At 40.7% G+C, this 16,381-nt stretch overlaps 1 protein-coding gene across 1 annotated transcript in view; it reads left to right on the forward strand.

Moving 5' to 3' along the window:
* Positions 1 to 2,482: 2,482 nt before the first annotated feature.
* Positions 2,483 to 16,381, forward strand: part of LOC114038488 (sodium-coupled monocarboxylate transporter 1-like) — a 45,923-nt gene continuing 32,024 nt past the window's right edge. The window contains exons 1-3 of the mRNA XM_027855746.1: positions 2,483 to 3,188; positions 9,647 to 9,712; positions 16,097 to 16,148. Coding sequence (XP_027711547.1) covers positions 2,838 to 3,188; positions 9,647 to 9,712; positions 16,097 to 16,148 — 469 coding nt within the window. The 5' untranslated portion in view covers positions 2,483 to 2,837. The remainder of the gene's footprint in view (positions 3,189 to 9,646; positions 9,713 to 16,096; positions 16,149 to 16,381) is intronic.

Below are 16,381 nucleotides of genomic sequence, written 5' to 3' on the forward strand. Positions count from 1 at the left end.
CATTTGATCTTTCCAATAACCTTGTGAGGTAGGTACACTTATTATCCCTATTTTACTGTTGAGGAAACTGAGGCATACAGAGTTAAGCCACTTGCCCAGGGTCACAAAGCTAGTAAGTGTCTGAGGCAAGATTTGAGCTCAGTCCTTCTTGTGAAGAATGAGAAACTTTCAAGGAGTGATACTCTTAAGCCTCCACTAACACTCAGAGATTTCCCGTTACTAGAGGCAGGATAAGCAATCCTGTAGAATGGAAAGCAGCCGGAGGAGAGCCTAGAGGGATGTTTTGTACCTTCATGATCCAGGGCTCTCTTCTAAAGTGTAGGAATCAATGGGAACGTATTCATTTGTTCAAACAGCATTTCCCTATTTTGTTAAACCCTGGAGTATCAACTTCAAAGGGACATCCTGAGAAGGGGACTTGATTCTCATGGTAAGCAAGGAAACAGCCTGCACTGAACTCACCAGACTAGTTCTTACAAATGAGCCAAGTGTGAGACATAATTACAAATCATGCATTTGTTTAAATGATTGAATTACCTGGATTTAGTTTTCCTCCAGAAGACTATTATTCCGGCATAAAAAGATGTGGACAGAATTTTCAGTTACAAAAAATATATACATATGTATATGTGTGTGTGTATTCTGTGTATTCTATATAACGTAACTATATGTATATGTATATAACATAACTATATGTGTAATATTATATATAACTGTATATAACCTGGGTATTTGTATACCCTGAATTGTGTAACTATATGCATTGATGGCAATGGTAGTCTTTTTGAAGAAACAACTGAGTAGGGGCAGCTAGGTGGTGCAGTGGATAGAGCTCTGGCCTTGGAGTGAGGAGGTCCTGAGTTCAAATCTGACCTTAGACACTTGACACTTACTAGCTGTGTGACCCTGGGCAAGTCACTTAACCCCGATTGCTTCACCAAAAACAACCAAAAAACAAACAACTGAGCTTAGTACCTTCAAAAACAAATAGTTAAAATAGGAAACTGTGTATTATATATGCCAAATAAAGAAGGTGACAGTCAATCAATCTTTGAGCAAAAAAGGATCTGAGAGATAATAATAGCCAGAATTTATATAGTGCTTAAAATATGTAATATATTTTACAAATATTTTCTTATTTTATCCACCAAAAAACTCCCTCTTACAGTGAGAAATCTGAGGCAGATTTCTCCCCAGTATCAAACAGCTGGTGAGTGTCTAGGGTGGGATTTGAACTCAGGTCTGCTTCCCTCTCAGTCACCCAGTCCAGTGCTCTATCCTCTGAATCCCCTAGCTACTGGTACCTGGTCTGCCCTTGCTCCTTTATTTTCCCAGAATAGGAAACTGAGGCCCAGAGAGGTTATGAAAAATACTAATCCCAAAGAAATGCACTGGAAAACCTTCCACCCCAAAGAAGTGCCTATTTCAGAAGGTGAGAGCAAGTCTCTTAGAAGAAAACTGTGGAATTCGAGAGACATAATTTCTGTGTAATTAGTCATTTTAGTAATAATGCCAGCATTTTAATAAAAAGAGGCCAGTGGCCCTCTGGAATGCCAAAGACAATATTGGCAGCTGGCTCATAGGCTTATATGCCCTTGGAAGAAGGGTGTTCCCGAGGGTGGCAATCAACTCTGATTAGTTAACAATTAATGAGAGGTGGACTTTACAAAAAGAAGTGAGCTCGCTCTAGTGAGGGGCTAAGAGTGACATCATGTCATTCTTAGACAAAGAGACTATCCCTGTACCCCGAACGCCCCCAGAGTTGGGCAATCTACACAAAAGGATCTACTGCCACCCAAGCTTGATTGAGTTGAATTCACCTTAGTTTAGAGATTGCTGGTCAGGTTGGGTGGGGTCTGACCAAGATTGTGGAGAGTTAATTTAATGTCCGAGAGACTAAACTTTGAAATGAGGACTATAGAAAAAAAAGTGGGGAAACTCTGGGACTCTCTAAATCATTGGTTATTAATAATCACTTCTCTCAAAACCTACTACCTGGCAATCATATTAAATGAAGCGTGTGGCTGTGTCATTAGTCATACCATAGAAATACTTGTCACCTAAATCATTGCAACACTGAATCTTGAATGTTACAGAGTGTGCTTTATCTCCTATCTGATTAGCAGTAGTCTTCATGTGCCTCTATATACACATAAGGATGTGTCACAGTCTCTATCACTAAGATCACACACTTATCTGTATCCCCCATAGCAGATAAATAAATCTTTTCTTTCTATCTTTTAGAAATCTGGAGAAGGTAAGATCTACCATCCACTATTTTTTTTTCTCCACACCGACAACCAATTAAAGAAATTGTCTGTTAAAAGAAAAATCCCTCCTCCTATCTTCCCCTAATGCCAGGAACTGGAGATAGACTTAGACCCACACCCTCCTCCAGCCTCTCCCTCTCATTTAAATTTGCATCTGCCCTTCCCAATGGGGTGGCCAAAGCTACCACTTCCTGCTAGTCCGCTGGCCAAGGTTCGAAGACACAGGACTTCTGCCGTCACCAGCAGTCCCAGTCAGGTACTGGGCATTCAAGTCTCCAGGATCCAGCCTAGTTTTGCTATCCCCCAGTGTGGCAAGCAGAGTCTCTGACAGCTTAGTGGCCTGCACCTGCCGAATATTTTCCCACCTTACCGCACTTCCAGTGCCCAGTTCAGGGTGGACAGCTCCAAGAGCGTCCCACTGCGGCCTCTGCCCGCCCCCGCATCTGTTCCCCTGGGGGCCAAGAGACGCTTCTGGGAAGGCTCCAGTGGCCGGGCTGATTGACAGCCAGCCGCTCCCGGACGCCGGCTCGCTCTGGTACTTTGGAAAGAAACTTGTGCTGAGCAGTCATGAGCGCGCCGCGGGAAATCGGCACCTTCGTGGTGTGGGACTACTTGGTGTTCGCAGGGATGCTGCTCATCTCTGCTGCCATCGGTGTTTACTATGCCTTCTCCGGGGGCGGCCAGCAGACCTCCAAGGACTTCCTAATGGGCGGTCGGAGTATGACTGCGGTGCCAGTGGCACTGTCCCTCACCGCCAGCTTCATGTCCGCGGTCACAGTCCTGGGGACCCCCTCTGAGGTCTATCGCTTTGGGGCCATATTCAGCATGTTCGCCATCACTTACGCCTTAGTGGTCATCCTCAGCGCCGAGGTCTTCCTCCCAGTCTTTTACAAGCTAGGCATTACCAGCACCTACGAGGTAAGGCAACACTTCCTTTGGCCACTGACGTCCCCCGGCTGGGGTTTGGTTTGGGTAGATTTTACAATATTGAATTTGGAGCTGTCGGATTAAAGATTTAGAGTTGGAAGAGACCGTAAGGTCATCTGGTCCAGCCCTCCCCTCCCACTGGGTCCCAAAAGAGGTTAAATGACTTGTCTAGGGTCACACAAGCATTAAGTGGTAAGTCCTCTGTTTCCAAATCCGGAGCTCTTTCCACTATGAAATACTTCCTCCCCCTTTATGAAATCCTATCTCCGTTCCTCGAACATTTCTTGGGAGCGGTACAAAGACACGGGGACCTGCTTATTTAATCATCCTTCTCTCAACCTTGTTGGCTCATTGGGAAGTAGAGGGGTGGAAGGCTTTCCAGTGCCTTTTTGTTCATTGAGGGAGCTTTGGAAGTCTCCCTTCCTCCTGAAATTTGAACTTTTGCTATAGGGAAACTATATCCCAAATCAAGGTTGGAATGTGGGCTACAAAAATATTATCCCTAGCCCAAATTAGTGAGAGGGGACAAAAACTCTGAGCCAGGAGCCAAAAGAGCCGAGCTTCGGCTTAAGGATATGTTCCTGACTCAGTCTCCAGGTAAGATTATAAAGCACTGATGCCAACCCCAATCTTGGCCGTCAACTTTCTCCCTGTGTATGTGTCTCTGTACAAAGCATTTATTCTGTTTCTGCCTCCTTTTGTTGTCTGGGAAAAGTAAGATTAACCACACCCAGCTCTTCTCTCATGCCTGTGTAGAGGAAACAAGGCATGCTCTAGAGGATAGAGGGCTGACCTTGGGGTCGGGAAGACCTGGGTTCAAGTTTCACCTCCCTGTCACCTTGGGCAAGTAACCTAAACTTTCAATGCAGGGCAACTCATTAACACTTATAAATGAGGGCATTGAGGTGGCGCAGTGGCCCTGGAGTCAGAAGGACCTGAGTTCAAATCCATCTTCAGACCAGACACTTGACAGTTACTGACTTTGTGACCCTGGACAAGTCACTTAACCCCAATTGCCTAAAAAAAAAAGACATAAATGACAGCTGATTGATCTGCATTGATGAAGGGTGTGTTCACACTGGGAGTTCCATGTTCCATACACTGATGAAATCACATGTCTGGACACACACATATATGCATGTGTGCATGTAATAGAGATTGAGACTGAAGATATTCACATGCACACATATATGTATATACATATATATCCACACATATGTGTGTGCATATATGTGATAGAAACAGAGATGACCATAATATTAACATGTTCAAATTCCTGGCATTTTTCTCTAACATACTTTTTAGAATCATGGCATACACACTCATACATACATACATACATACATACATACATATATGAGACAGAATGGTTTAGTAGATAGATAAATGACTTCAGGGTCACAAATACAATACAATATAATGTATGATATATAAATATAATAAACATATTTATTTTATTTATATTTTACTTATTTATTACTTAATTTATGTATATATTTATGTGTAGATAGATCTTGATATATCTGTCTATATATATAGCAAGAGACTCGGGTATACCTATATAAACATATGTATAGAGAGAGGGTAGGAGAAAGAGACAGAAAGAGAGACAGAGACAGGCAGAGAAAGGGAGAGAGAGGGAGAGAGAGAGATAAGTAAGGACTGGATTTGTGATTTCCCTGCAATAAGAAACTGCTTCCCTCAACGCAGGTCAGCACCTTCTCTGCATCATGTAGCCTTAGACAGTCCTCTTGGGTCCCACAGCCATTCCTGTATGTGTCAGAAATGAGACTTGCAGTTTTTTTTTACTGGCTATAGTTCTCTATCCACTACACCAGGATATGTGTGTGTGTGTGTGTGTGTGTGTGTGTGTGTGTGTGTGATCTTTGGAGCCTGAGAAGTCTTGACATTCATAGCAACAAGTGCACACAATATACAATTATAATGTACAATAAATAGGGGCAGTTAGGTGGCACAGTACATAGAGCACCAGCCCTGAAGTCAGGAGGACCTGAGTTCAAATCCGGCCTCAGACCAAATACTTGACACTTACTAGCTGTGTGATCCTGGGCAAGTCACTTAACCCCAATTGCCTCACCCAAGAAAAAAAAATAAAGACTATAATGTATAATATACAAATATATGCTGTGATTCTGTACTACTTTAGAGAAAGTGGCCAGAGTCCTGGAAATCCTTTATTCTGGTTATTTCTGTCTGTGCCATATGCTTGCATTGGACAGTGAGTTCTGGGAGAACCAGACTGTCTCTTCTCTAAATTTTGCCTCTCTCCCAAGGCCTGGCTCAGGGGGTTCTCTGCACACTGTAGGCACTGAAGAATCTGTTGACATTGAACAGGGTTGATGCTTAATCAAGAGGTATTGAAGTTAAAAAAGGCAGGGTGGGGTGTGGCAAATGAAGGTGAAGGGCTTTTGAAACATGAGCACGGAAAATTCAGTCTTGACTCTGTGGTAGGACAGAGATGCCTTCAGCGTTCTTCACCTCCATCCTTTAGCATCTGTTAATTAATACTTGGAAAATCAACAGTCAGTGTTCTATTTTATACAGTATAACAACCAGAGGTCAGCCTAGTTAGTCTAACTGTTTGCTTCAGTTGATAGAACTGATGGGCAATTTCCTAGTGAGGTGGGTTCAGTTTACATGAGGTAAGTGAAAAGGGCTGGATTTTGAGTCAAAGAATTTGAGTTTGAATCCTATTCCTGCCATTTGTTGCTTATGTGACCTACTCACCCTTTCTGGGACTGTTTGCCTCTCTGTAAAATGGTTGGGCTCTCTTGGTGGTCTCTCTGAACCTTCCCTTAGTTTCCTTCATGGCTTAGCTTAGGTGCAAGTCTTTTCCTGGAAACCTTTTCTGATCCTACCAGTGGTTTTTCTCTCCCTTGACCTTAACCCCCACCAAATTATCTCATTATTATCTTGCTATAGATTCAGAGCTGGGAGAAATCCTAGAAACCATCTTGTTCAACTCCCACATTTTACAGATGAGTAAACTGAGACCAAGAGAGGCGAAATTACTTGCCCAGGTAGTAAGCAATAGTGACCAGATTCAAACTCAGGACCTCATGTTCCAAATTCAGGGCTCTTTTTACTGTACCAATTATCTCATTTATATTTCAACATATTTGGTTCTATTGCCATATAGAATGTAAAACCCTTAAAGCAGGGACTATTTTTTTTTGTTTTTGTTTTGATCTGTGTATCTCTAATACTCAGGGCAATGCCATGAACAATTGTTTGTTCTATGGGGAGGGGTGGGGCTCACCCTCTGATTTTATTGGTATGGGAACTGGTTAAAAAAAAAACCAATTCCCTCTATACACATCACTGTCTTACACTGTTAGACCTCTTCCTCTCCCTCCCCTCCTCTTCTCCCTCTCTCTCTTCTCTCTCGGTCTCTCTCTGTCTCTCCCTCTCTCTGTCTGTCTCTCTCCTCTCTCTCCTCCTCTTCCCTCTCCCTCTTTCTGTCTTTCTCCCTTTCTCTGTCTTTCTGTCTGTCTCCCCCTTCCTCTCCCTCCCTCTTTTTCTCTCCCCTCCTCTTCTCTCCTTCTCTCTCTGTCCTCCCTTTCTCTGTCTGTCTTTCTGTCTGTCCCTCTCTCTGTATCTCTCCCTCTTTCCTCTTTTTTCCCCTACCCTCTCTTCCTCTCTCATGCTCCCCTTTTGCCGCCTGATGAAGTTGATGGATCCTTCTCAGGGTAATGCTTTTAAACGCATTAAAGAAAATACACGAGGTTAAGAAAATCAATTGTAATGCCATGTAGTTATCAAAATATTGAAGAAAACCAGACCCTACTGAATTCATGGTCCCCAGGTTGAGAAACTTTGTCAGGGCAGCAGTTCTCAGGTGTTTTGGTCTTAGGACTCCCTTAGTCTCTTAAAAATTACTAAGGAACCCCTCTCCCTCCAATAGCTTTTGTTGTGGTGGGATATAGCTATTGATATTTACCATATTGGAAATTAAAAATCTTACTATTATTAGGAAAATAATTTTAAAATAAGTTAATTAATAATCAATTACCATATTAATATTACAGAATATATTGATAATGATTAATAAATAATAAATTAAACTTTTTATTAATTAAAATAATTTTAAACCCATAGGTTCCCTGAAGGGAGCCCCCAGATGGGGACCCCCAGGGATCTCTCAACTATACTTTGAGAACCACTGTTTTAGACAGTTGTCTGGGGGAATAAGGTTAAGTGAATTGCCCAAGGTCACATTGTTTCAGAAGTAGGAATCGATCCCAAGTTTTTCTGCATGAGTCTGCTCTCTGTCACTGTTGCCTCCCATATTGTAAGTGCTTAATGAATGCTTATTGGAACAAATTGAATTGAAGAGTATCATGTAAAAAAAAAATCGGCTGTAGAATATGGTCAAGTATCCTAGACATTTCTTTGGGTTGGATGTTGGCTGTTTCCCCACGTACTGACATTACTGAAAATCTTTTTGTTGTTTTATTATTTAGTTGTTTCAGTCATGTCCAACTCTTTGTGACCTCATTTTGGGGTTTTTCTTGGCAAGGATACTGGAGTGGTTTGCCGTTTCCCTCTTCAGCTCATTTTATAGATGAGGAAACCGAGGCAAGCAGGATTAAGTGACTTATCCAGGGTTATACAACTAGTAAGTGTATGAGGTCAGATTTGAACTCAGAAAGAAGGTTTGTCCTGATTCCAAGCCCAGTGCTCTATCTACTATGCCACCTAGCTGCCCATGATACTCCAGAGTGAGGGGATGTGGTCCATTTGGTAGAAAGAGCTGAGCTTAGGAAAATATAGGCAAAATGCCTGTATACAGAGTAGCCATTCAAGGAAAGAGAAATTGGTCAAAGGCAGAGGAGAAAAGGAAATTTTAGGAGCATATCAGTAAATAGAGACTCTGGAGGAAGCCACTAAAAAAAGCCACTTAATCTCTTTCGTGTCATCAACTCCTTTGGACAGCTGATGAAGCCTATGAACAATGTTTGTTAATGAATAAGATGTATAGGATTACAAAGGAAAACAATTTTATTGAAATAAAGTTATCAATTTTTAAAAGTTCACAGATCCCAGGTTAAGAACCTCTAGACTAAAGTATTTATCTGTGACTTTCTTTTCATGTAAGGAAAAAAAATTGGGGCAGCTTGGTGGTACAGTGGATAAAATACTGGGGTCTGGAGTCAGGAGTACCTGAGTCCAAATCTGGCTTCATCTTCTGGCCACACAGAACTTCCTGTGTGACTACGGGTAAGTCACTTAACTCTGTTTGCTTCAGTTTCCTCATTTGTCAAATGAGCTGGAGAAGGAAATGGCAAACCACTCCAGTATCTCTGCCAAGAAAACCCCAAATGGGGTTGGACATGCTTGAACAATAACAAAAATTGATTGCTCAGTAGGCAGTGTAAATATTCCAGGCTCAACTTTCTTGCTTGGGTTTCATTTCTCTCCATAATGATTTGCCTTCCTTTACCTAACACTAGCTGCTAAAATTCTTAGTGTGGACTAGTAGAGAAAATAGTGCAGACATCACAACCAGGGTTCAAATCCTGACTGTGATACTTAACTGGCTGTGTAACTGTGGGCAGATCACTTAACTTGTCTAAACCCCAATTTCCTCATCTGAAAAATGGGGAAGAATAACACAGTTAGCACCTATGTCACAGGGTTGTGGGGAGGTGAAAATAATTTTTGTTTTAACTATATCTCTGTTTTTTCTCCTACCCAGACATCTATTATGGGGGTGGCTCTCAGGAGATGAGTCTGCTCTTTATAGGGGCACTTGGTTGTAGAGAAAGGGTCCTTCAAAGAGAATGCTTTAACAAAAGTGCTATAACAAAGTCCCCAAATGGAGAGAAATTTTCCAGAGGTAGAAGCAGTTTAGGGGCATCTTTTGGGGACTCCACTTCAGGGAAAGAGGTCCTCTTTAACATTCCATTAGAATAATATTAGTTCATTCTCTATCTTCCTGATGATGGGGAAATAACATAGGTGAGATTAAGGTGTTTGTCATTTTTTTGGGCAAGCAGTATTCTAGGTAGGTCTTGCCAGTTTCATATGGACAAAAAACCACCAGAAGTAACAGTTTCCCATTTAACTCAGTTTTCCTAACTTTGAGTCTTGTCCTGTTTCCATGGTCCCATACTGCAAGGTTGGACTCTGTGAGGTTAATCTGGGCCATCTATGGGAATTTCTTCTTTTATCAGTGGTCTCAGGATCCCCGGATTGTGCTGAGTCTTCCAAGGTCTCAAAGACCCTGAGAAGAGCTTATTCATTTGGTGGGGATAATGGTGGTGGTGGGTGTGCTACAAAGCATCTGGGCTTTCCTGTAGGGTTTCGGACTACATGACCTTCTCATGTTCTTGCAGCTCTGAATCTATGATAGCTACTCTTCTAGTACAAGAAGTATTGGTCATGCCTCCTAAACTATTTTACCTTCTTTTTTTATTTTTTAATAGTACTTAGAGCTTCGTTTTAATAAACACATTCGCCTCTGTGGAACCGTTCTGTTCATTGTTCAAACGGTAAGTAGCTCTCCAGTGTACTTTTTATATTTTTGCAATCTAAAGTGTTTTGGTAAAATATCAATGGAAACTGAGTATCTTGTTCATTAAGGAGCTTCTAAATGGATGTACAAAACTGAAAATGGAAAAGGAAAAAGTGAGTGAACTGGAAATAGGAGAAAAAGCTATGGCAGAATATTGAGAACAGAGATTCTATGAGCTCAGAAAACGTTCTCAGTTCAGATCTTACTTACTAGACACTTAATAGCTTTGTGATACGGGGCAACTCAATTAACTTTTCTGTGCCTCAGTTTCCTCAGGATAATAATAGCATCTACCTCCTAGGGTTAGAGCAAAGATAAAATGAGATAATATTTGTAAAGTATATTGCAACCCTTGAAGCACTATATAAATGCTAATTGTTTATAATAACAATTATTATTATGACCGCAATAATAATTATTATTCACAAACAGGATTATTTAGATTAATCTTTAGACCTGGTCTGAAAAAGTAATGTGTGTTCACTTACTTCGGGCAATATCTATTTAGCCCCAATTTCTTAAATTAAAAAAAAAATTGATACTAACAATCTAATTTATATGGCAAGGTATTTGAGGAGTTTGTTGGAAATGCTCAAGATTACTGATAACTCCCCATCTATAGTACTTTAAGGATTGCAAAACACTTTCCTAACTGCATCCTTGTGGGGTTCAGCTAGGTGGTAAATATACAAAGGATCTAGGTTGTGATATCTTCTGCATGAGGGTCTCCCACTATGGAAACAGCAGTCACCACTGCAGAACTACATAGCAACTCTGCTGATAGGCTCATATCAACATAGATTTGGAACTGGTGCAGACCTTAGAGGCTATGGAGTTATACCCCCTCACTTGACAGATGAGGAAACTGAGGCCTAGAGAGGAATAATAACTTCCCCAAAGCCACACAGCTGATAAATGAGAAGGGCAGGATTTGAACCTACATTCTGCTGACCCCTGGTCCAGAACTCAGTGCCTGACACTATATGATCATAGTATTCCAGCTTTAGAGCTGGAAAGGTACTTTATGGGTCTTCTTGTTCAACTCCCTTATTTTACACTTGAGGAAAGGAAACAGGTTTGGGAAAGTTAAATGAACTTGAAATGAAAATGAAATGGTGAAAATGAAAAATAAAGTTGTGGAACCAGGATTTGAATCCAGATCCTCTGACCTCCAAACCTAAAATCCTTTCTTTTTTTCTTTTTAAATAGTATTTACTTTTTTCTAATTACATGTAAAGACAATTTTTAACATTCATTTAAAAATTTTTTTGAGGGGCAGCTAGGTGGCGCAGTGGATAGAGCACCAGCCCTGAAGTCAGGATGGATCTGAGTTCAAACCCGGCCTCAGACCAAATACTTCACACTTACTAGCTGTGTAACCCTGGGCAAGTCACTTAGCCCCAGTTGCCTTAAAAAAAAAAAAGCAGGTGAAAATTTTTTTGAATTCCAAATTTTCTCCCTCCCTTCCTTACATTCTCCCCTCCCTAAGATGGTAAGCTATTCGATATAGCTTATATATGTATAATCATGTAAAATATATTTTCGTATTAATCACCCATCATCCTTTCTGCTAAACTTTCACTTCAAAAATATTATTTTAGGTACCATAAATTTATGGTTATTATTTCCATTTCAGAGATGAGGACACTGGGTTTTAGAGCAGGGACGTGACTTGTCCAAGGTCATGCAGGTACTATGAAGCTGAGGTGGGCTTCAGACTCAGCTCTTGACTCTCAGTGCACTTCTCTGTTCATTGGGATGATCAGGTAAGAATCAAGTGTCAGGAAGATGAATTCAAAAAAGAACAACAGATCATTGTACAGAGGTTCATCATTTTTGCCTGACATCTTGAGGAGAGGAGATTGAAAAAGGCATGTGTGCATCAAGTGTAGCTTTCAAAAAAAATTATTAGGTCTTTAATAAAAGAAATACCAAGTGCTTACTCAACTGAAAACTAGCATTTCAATTATAAGGTCATAAAAATCACACATTGGTGAGCTCATCTTCAAAGACAAGTGTTTCCTAAAAAGAACCATCCAAGTGCTTAGGAATGTTCCAGGGAAGTTGGCTCAATCTGGAGTCAGAAGCTTGGGAAAGTAGGTCACTGTGAAGCCAGGAATGCAATTGTTGCCTCAAGTGTTTGGGGTTACTGATGTGGCAAAGGGCTGACACAGAGCCTCCCTGACTCATCAGGTTCAGCCCTTCATGGTGGATAAGGATTTTGGCAAAGCTTAGCCAGTCTTTGAGGAATGAACCAATGGGGAAAGGTAGAAGGCTTCTTCATTTTGACCATTGAAACTCACGTAGGCCTTTGCCATGGTGACTTGAATGATGTCTTGGCCAAACTTGTATCTGGATTCTCCAGGAGGTAAAAAAGGAATATAGAGGGAGAAAAAGGGAGCTTGCTTATGCTACCTGGCTTGAACTGCTAAGCGAGGTCTGCAGCTAAGTTTACAGTTAATGATCTCCACTTGCCCTGCCAAATCAGTTCTTCTTTAAGTCACTCTTTGAAATGCTCAGAAAAGTGATTGATTAGGAAGGAAGGGCTCTCATTTCCTCCAAAGAAGATTCCTGGACATGCTTATGACTTTCTCTGTCACACACACACACACACACACACACACACACACACAAACACAGCAGCAGCAGCAGCAGATGTGGAAATGCAATTTTGTTTTAAAGAAAGGTAAGTGTTCTTGATGAAAAGACCAGAGCTGAATAGAAAATTTGACTTTCCAATACAAGACTCAAGTGGAACATGAAGAGGTAAACAGGAAAGAGAAATCATAAGAGACTTATTAAGGTTGAACTGTTTACCTTCCTGCATGGAAAGATGATATTTGTAACTCATGAGACCTTTGTCAGTATTAGGGTAGTTGGAGGGGAAAAATTATATGTATGTATTATATATATATATGGATGGATAGATAGACAGATAGATAGATAGAGGGCACAGGGTGAGTTGAAGATGAAAGGGTTATATCTGGAGAATAAAATTAAGGGGTGAGAGAGGATTATACTAGGAGAAGGAGAAAGGGAAAGGTAGAATGGGGTAAATTATCTCACAAAAAAAAACAGAAAAGAAAAGGCTCTTACAGTGGAGGGGAAATGGGAGAAGGTGAGAGGGAATGAGTGAATCTCATTCTCATAGGATTTGACTTAAGGAGGAAATAACATACACACTCAATTGGGTATGGAAATCTGTCTTACCCTACAGGAAAATAGGAGGGAAAGACAACAAGAGAGTAGGGGGATGATAGAGGGAGGGCAGATTGGGAAAGGGGGTAATCAAGAGCAAATACTTCTGAGGAGGGACAGGGTCAAAAGAAAGAATAGAATAAATGGGGGGGGGCGGGATAGGATTAAGGGAAATAGAGTTAGTTTTTCACCACATGTCTATGGAAGTGTTTTGCATGACTGCACATGTATAGCTCGCCTTTTCAATGAGGGTGGGTGGGGAGGGAGGAAGGGAGAAAATTTGGAACCCAAAGTTTTAAAAACACATGTTAAAAAAAAATAATGCCTTTGTATCCTCCGCAGCTAACATAGTACTTTATAGACAGTAGGTGCTTAACAAATGTTTATTGAATTGAAAAAAATAAAATTAAAAAAAAAGAATGGTGCAAAGAAATGATGAGCAGGTAGATTTCAGAAAAACCAGGAAAGACTTCCATGAACTGATGCTGAGTGAAGTGAGTAGAACCAGGAGAACATTGTACACAGTAACAGCAACATTGTACCATGCTCAACTGTCATAGACTTGGTTCTTCTCAGCAATACAATGATCTAAGACAATTTCAAAAATTCATGATGGAAAATGCTATAACCACATCCAGAGGAAGAACTATGGAGTCTGAATGCAGATGGAAGCAGACTATTTTTATTTTTTTTTTGTTTTTTTATGTGGTTTTTCTTTTTTTTCTGAATCTTCTTTCACAACATGGCTAATGTGGAACTATGTTTAATATGATTGTGCATCTATATCAGATATATAATCCATATCAGATTGCTTGCTGTCTTGAGGAGGGGAGAGGGAAGGAAGGGAGGGAGAAAAATTTGGAACTCAAAATTTTACAAAAATGAATGTTGAAAACTATTTTACATGTAACTGGAAAAAATAAAATACTATTAAGGAAAAAAAAAGAATGGTGCAAGGGCAGCTAGGTGGCACAGTGGATAGAGCACTGGCTCTGGAGTCAGGAGGACCTGAGTTCAAATGCAGCCTCAGACACTCACTATCTGTGTGACCCTGGGTAAGTCACTTAACCCTGATTGCCTCCCTAAATTAAAAAAAAAATGGCACCAAGTTATTAGGAAGCAGTTCCATTAAGCAAATAACAGTTATCTTTTACTGGGTGGGAAATAGTTAAGCAGACTATGCTATACCAGTGATATGCTCCCATAAAGATAAAAATCAAGACTATGTAGAAATATGGAAACACCTATATAAAAGTCCTGCTAAATGAAGAGAGTAAAGGCAGCAGCATGGAGTGCAGAATGCCAAAACTGGAAAGGATCTCAGGGGCTATGAAGCCCATCCCCTAGCTAAATAGGCATGCCCTTTACATCATCTCCAGTGCGGGACAATGGAAAGAGCACTGACTCCAGAGCAGAGGACCTGAGTTCCAATCCCACCTTTGACGATTGCTACCTGTTACTTTCAGTACATCACCCTGGAGCTCAGTTTTCTCATGTGTAAAATGATGGGTCAGAATGAGGTAGATCCCCTCCAGCTCTGTGCCTGTCATCTCATGCCTGTCTAGCTTCCATGTAAAGTTCTCCATCAACGGGGAACTCATTTCCTTGGAAGTTTGCCCCACTGTTGGACAGCTCCAATTGATAGACAAGTTCTGCCTCTCTGACACTTTGACACTTTCTTCCTAGTTCAGTCTTCTGGACACAGGAAGAGCAAATTCAGACCCTCTTCCATGAGAACCCTTCAAATGCTTGAATTTAGGGACAGCTAGATGGTGCAGTGAATACAGCTGGAGTTAGGAGGATCTGAGTTCAAATCCAGCCTCAGACACTTACTACCTAGCTGTGTGACCTTGGGCAAGTCACTTAATCCCCATTGCCTCCAAAATAAAAAAATAAAAAAAACCAAATGCTTGAATTTAACTCTCCTAGCCTCTATGACCCTCAACCTAGGTGCCCCAAATGTTTTCTTCTCTAGGCTGGCCCTTTGATCATCCATGAATGGCATCTCCAGTACCCTACCAATTCTGATTGTCTCCCTGGGGCTAGACTCTAGTTTTTCAACGTTTTTGCTGAAATCTGATGCCCAGAATTCAAAACAGAGTGAATGTGGGTGTGGTCCAAGCCTGGAGATTCCTGAACTGTTCAACAGACATTTATTGAGTCCCTAATTGTGTGTAAGACTCTACATTAAATACAAGGAAGAATACAAGCTGGTCCCTCCCCTAATGAAGCTTATAGTCTAGTAGGAGTTGAAAGATATGTACATAAATATGTACATAAATGACAAAAGGTGTAGTGTTAAGAGTTGGCAACAGTTCACTAGAACCAATCTAAATATATGTCCATGTATGGGGTACATTATCTATTGTAAACATAAATATGAGTTAACATGTAAAAAATGCTTTGAAAACTTTAAAGCACTGTATAGATGCTAGGCATTATTATTATTATTATTAACTCCAAGTTCTAAACACAATAGAAGGGAATGGCCAGAGAGTAGGAAAGTAACTGATAACCAGCGATAAATAAGGTTGAGGGTACAGCAAGTTTCCTCCCAATGGGTCCTGACCCACGTGGAGGGTCCAGGATAAGAGAAATTCAGAAAGAAATTCTCATGGAACTGATGGGGGAAGATGAGGCCACCCAAGAGGATCAGGTAAAAAACATCTGGGTAAAAAAGAATTGGGGGCAGCTCAGTGGCACAGTGGTTAGAGCACCAGCCCTGGAGTCAGGAGAACCCGAGTTCAAATCTGGCCTCAGACACATAACACTTACTAGCTGTGTGACTCTGGGCAAGTCACTTAACCCCATTGCCTAGCCAAAAGACAAAAACAAACAAACAAAAAAAGAATTGAATGCTCATTCATTTATCAGTTATTGATGACCATACATAGAATTTCATTTGTAAAGTTGATTAAACATATAGTCACCAAAGCATGAAAATTAATTATTGGGTCCATACAGTGAGCCCATTTGTTCTGGAGATGAAACCAGGTGTGCTAGAGGGCACAAGAGAGAGTGGACATCTTCCCTCCATGCACAAAATAGAGTTAAATAATAGAGTTACCAGTGAACTTGAACAATAAATTGACTTTAATAGTGAAGTTCATATACTATTAAACTGTATTATTTCCATTTTCATACTCTGTCTTTCCTTTTCTAGATTCTGTATACTGGAATTGTTATTTATGCTCCGGCTCTTGCTTTGAATCAAGGTAAATTTTTAAGCAGTCAACAATGCTACTTGTGCTTACATTTGGATGAGAGCAGTTATCTCTTGGGGGATGAGAAGGAGGATTCGTTGATGTAGCGCCATGATGGAGATGAGTTTCTAGTGACCTTCGTGGAATCACAGGATCCTAGCATAAGATCAAAGGCTCTTAGATACCATAGGTACTAAAACACACTTTAGAAGTCAGCTAAATCAACCTCTCATTTTACAGTTAAG

Source organism: Vombatus ursinus, unplaced genomic scaffold (genome assembly GCF_900497805.2).
Source record: "Vombatus ursinus unplaced genomic scaffold, bare-nosed wombat genome assembly UNPS02011334.1, whole genome shotgun sequence".
In the NCBI taxonomy this organism is placed as follows: domain Eukaryota; kingdom Metazoa; phylum Chordata; class Mammalia; order Diprotodontia; family Vombatidae; genus Vombatus; species Vombatus ursinus.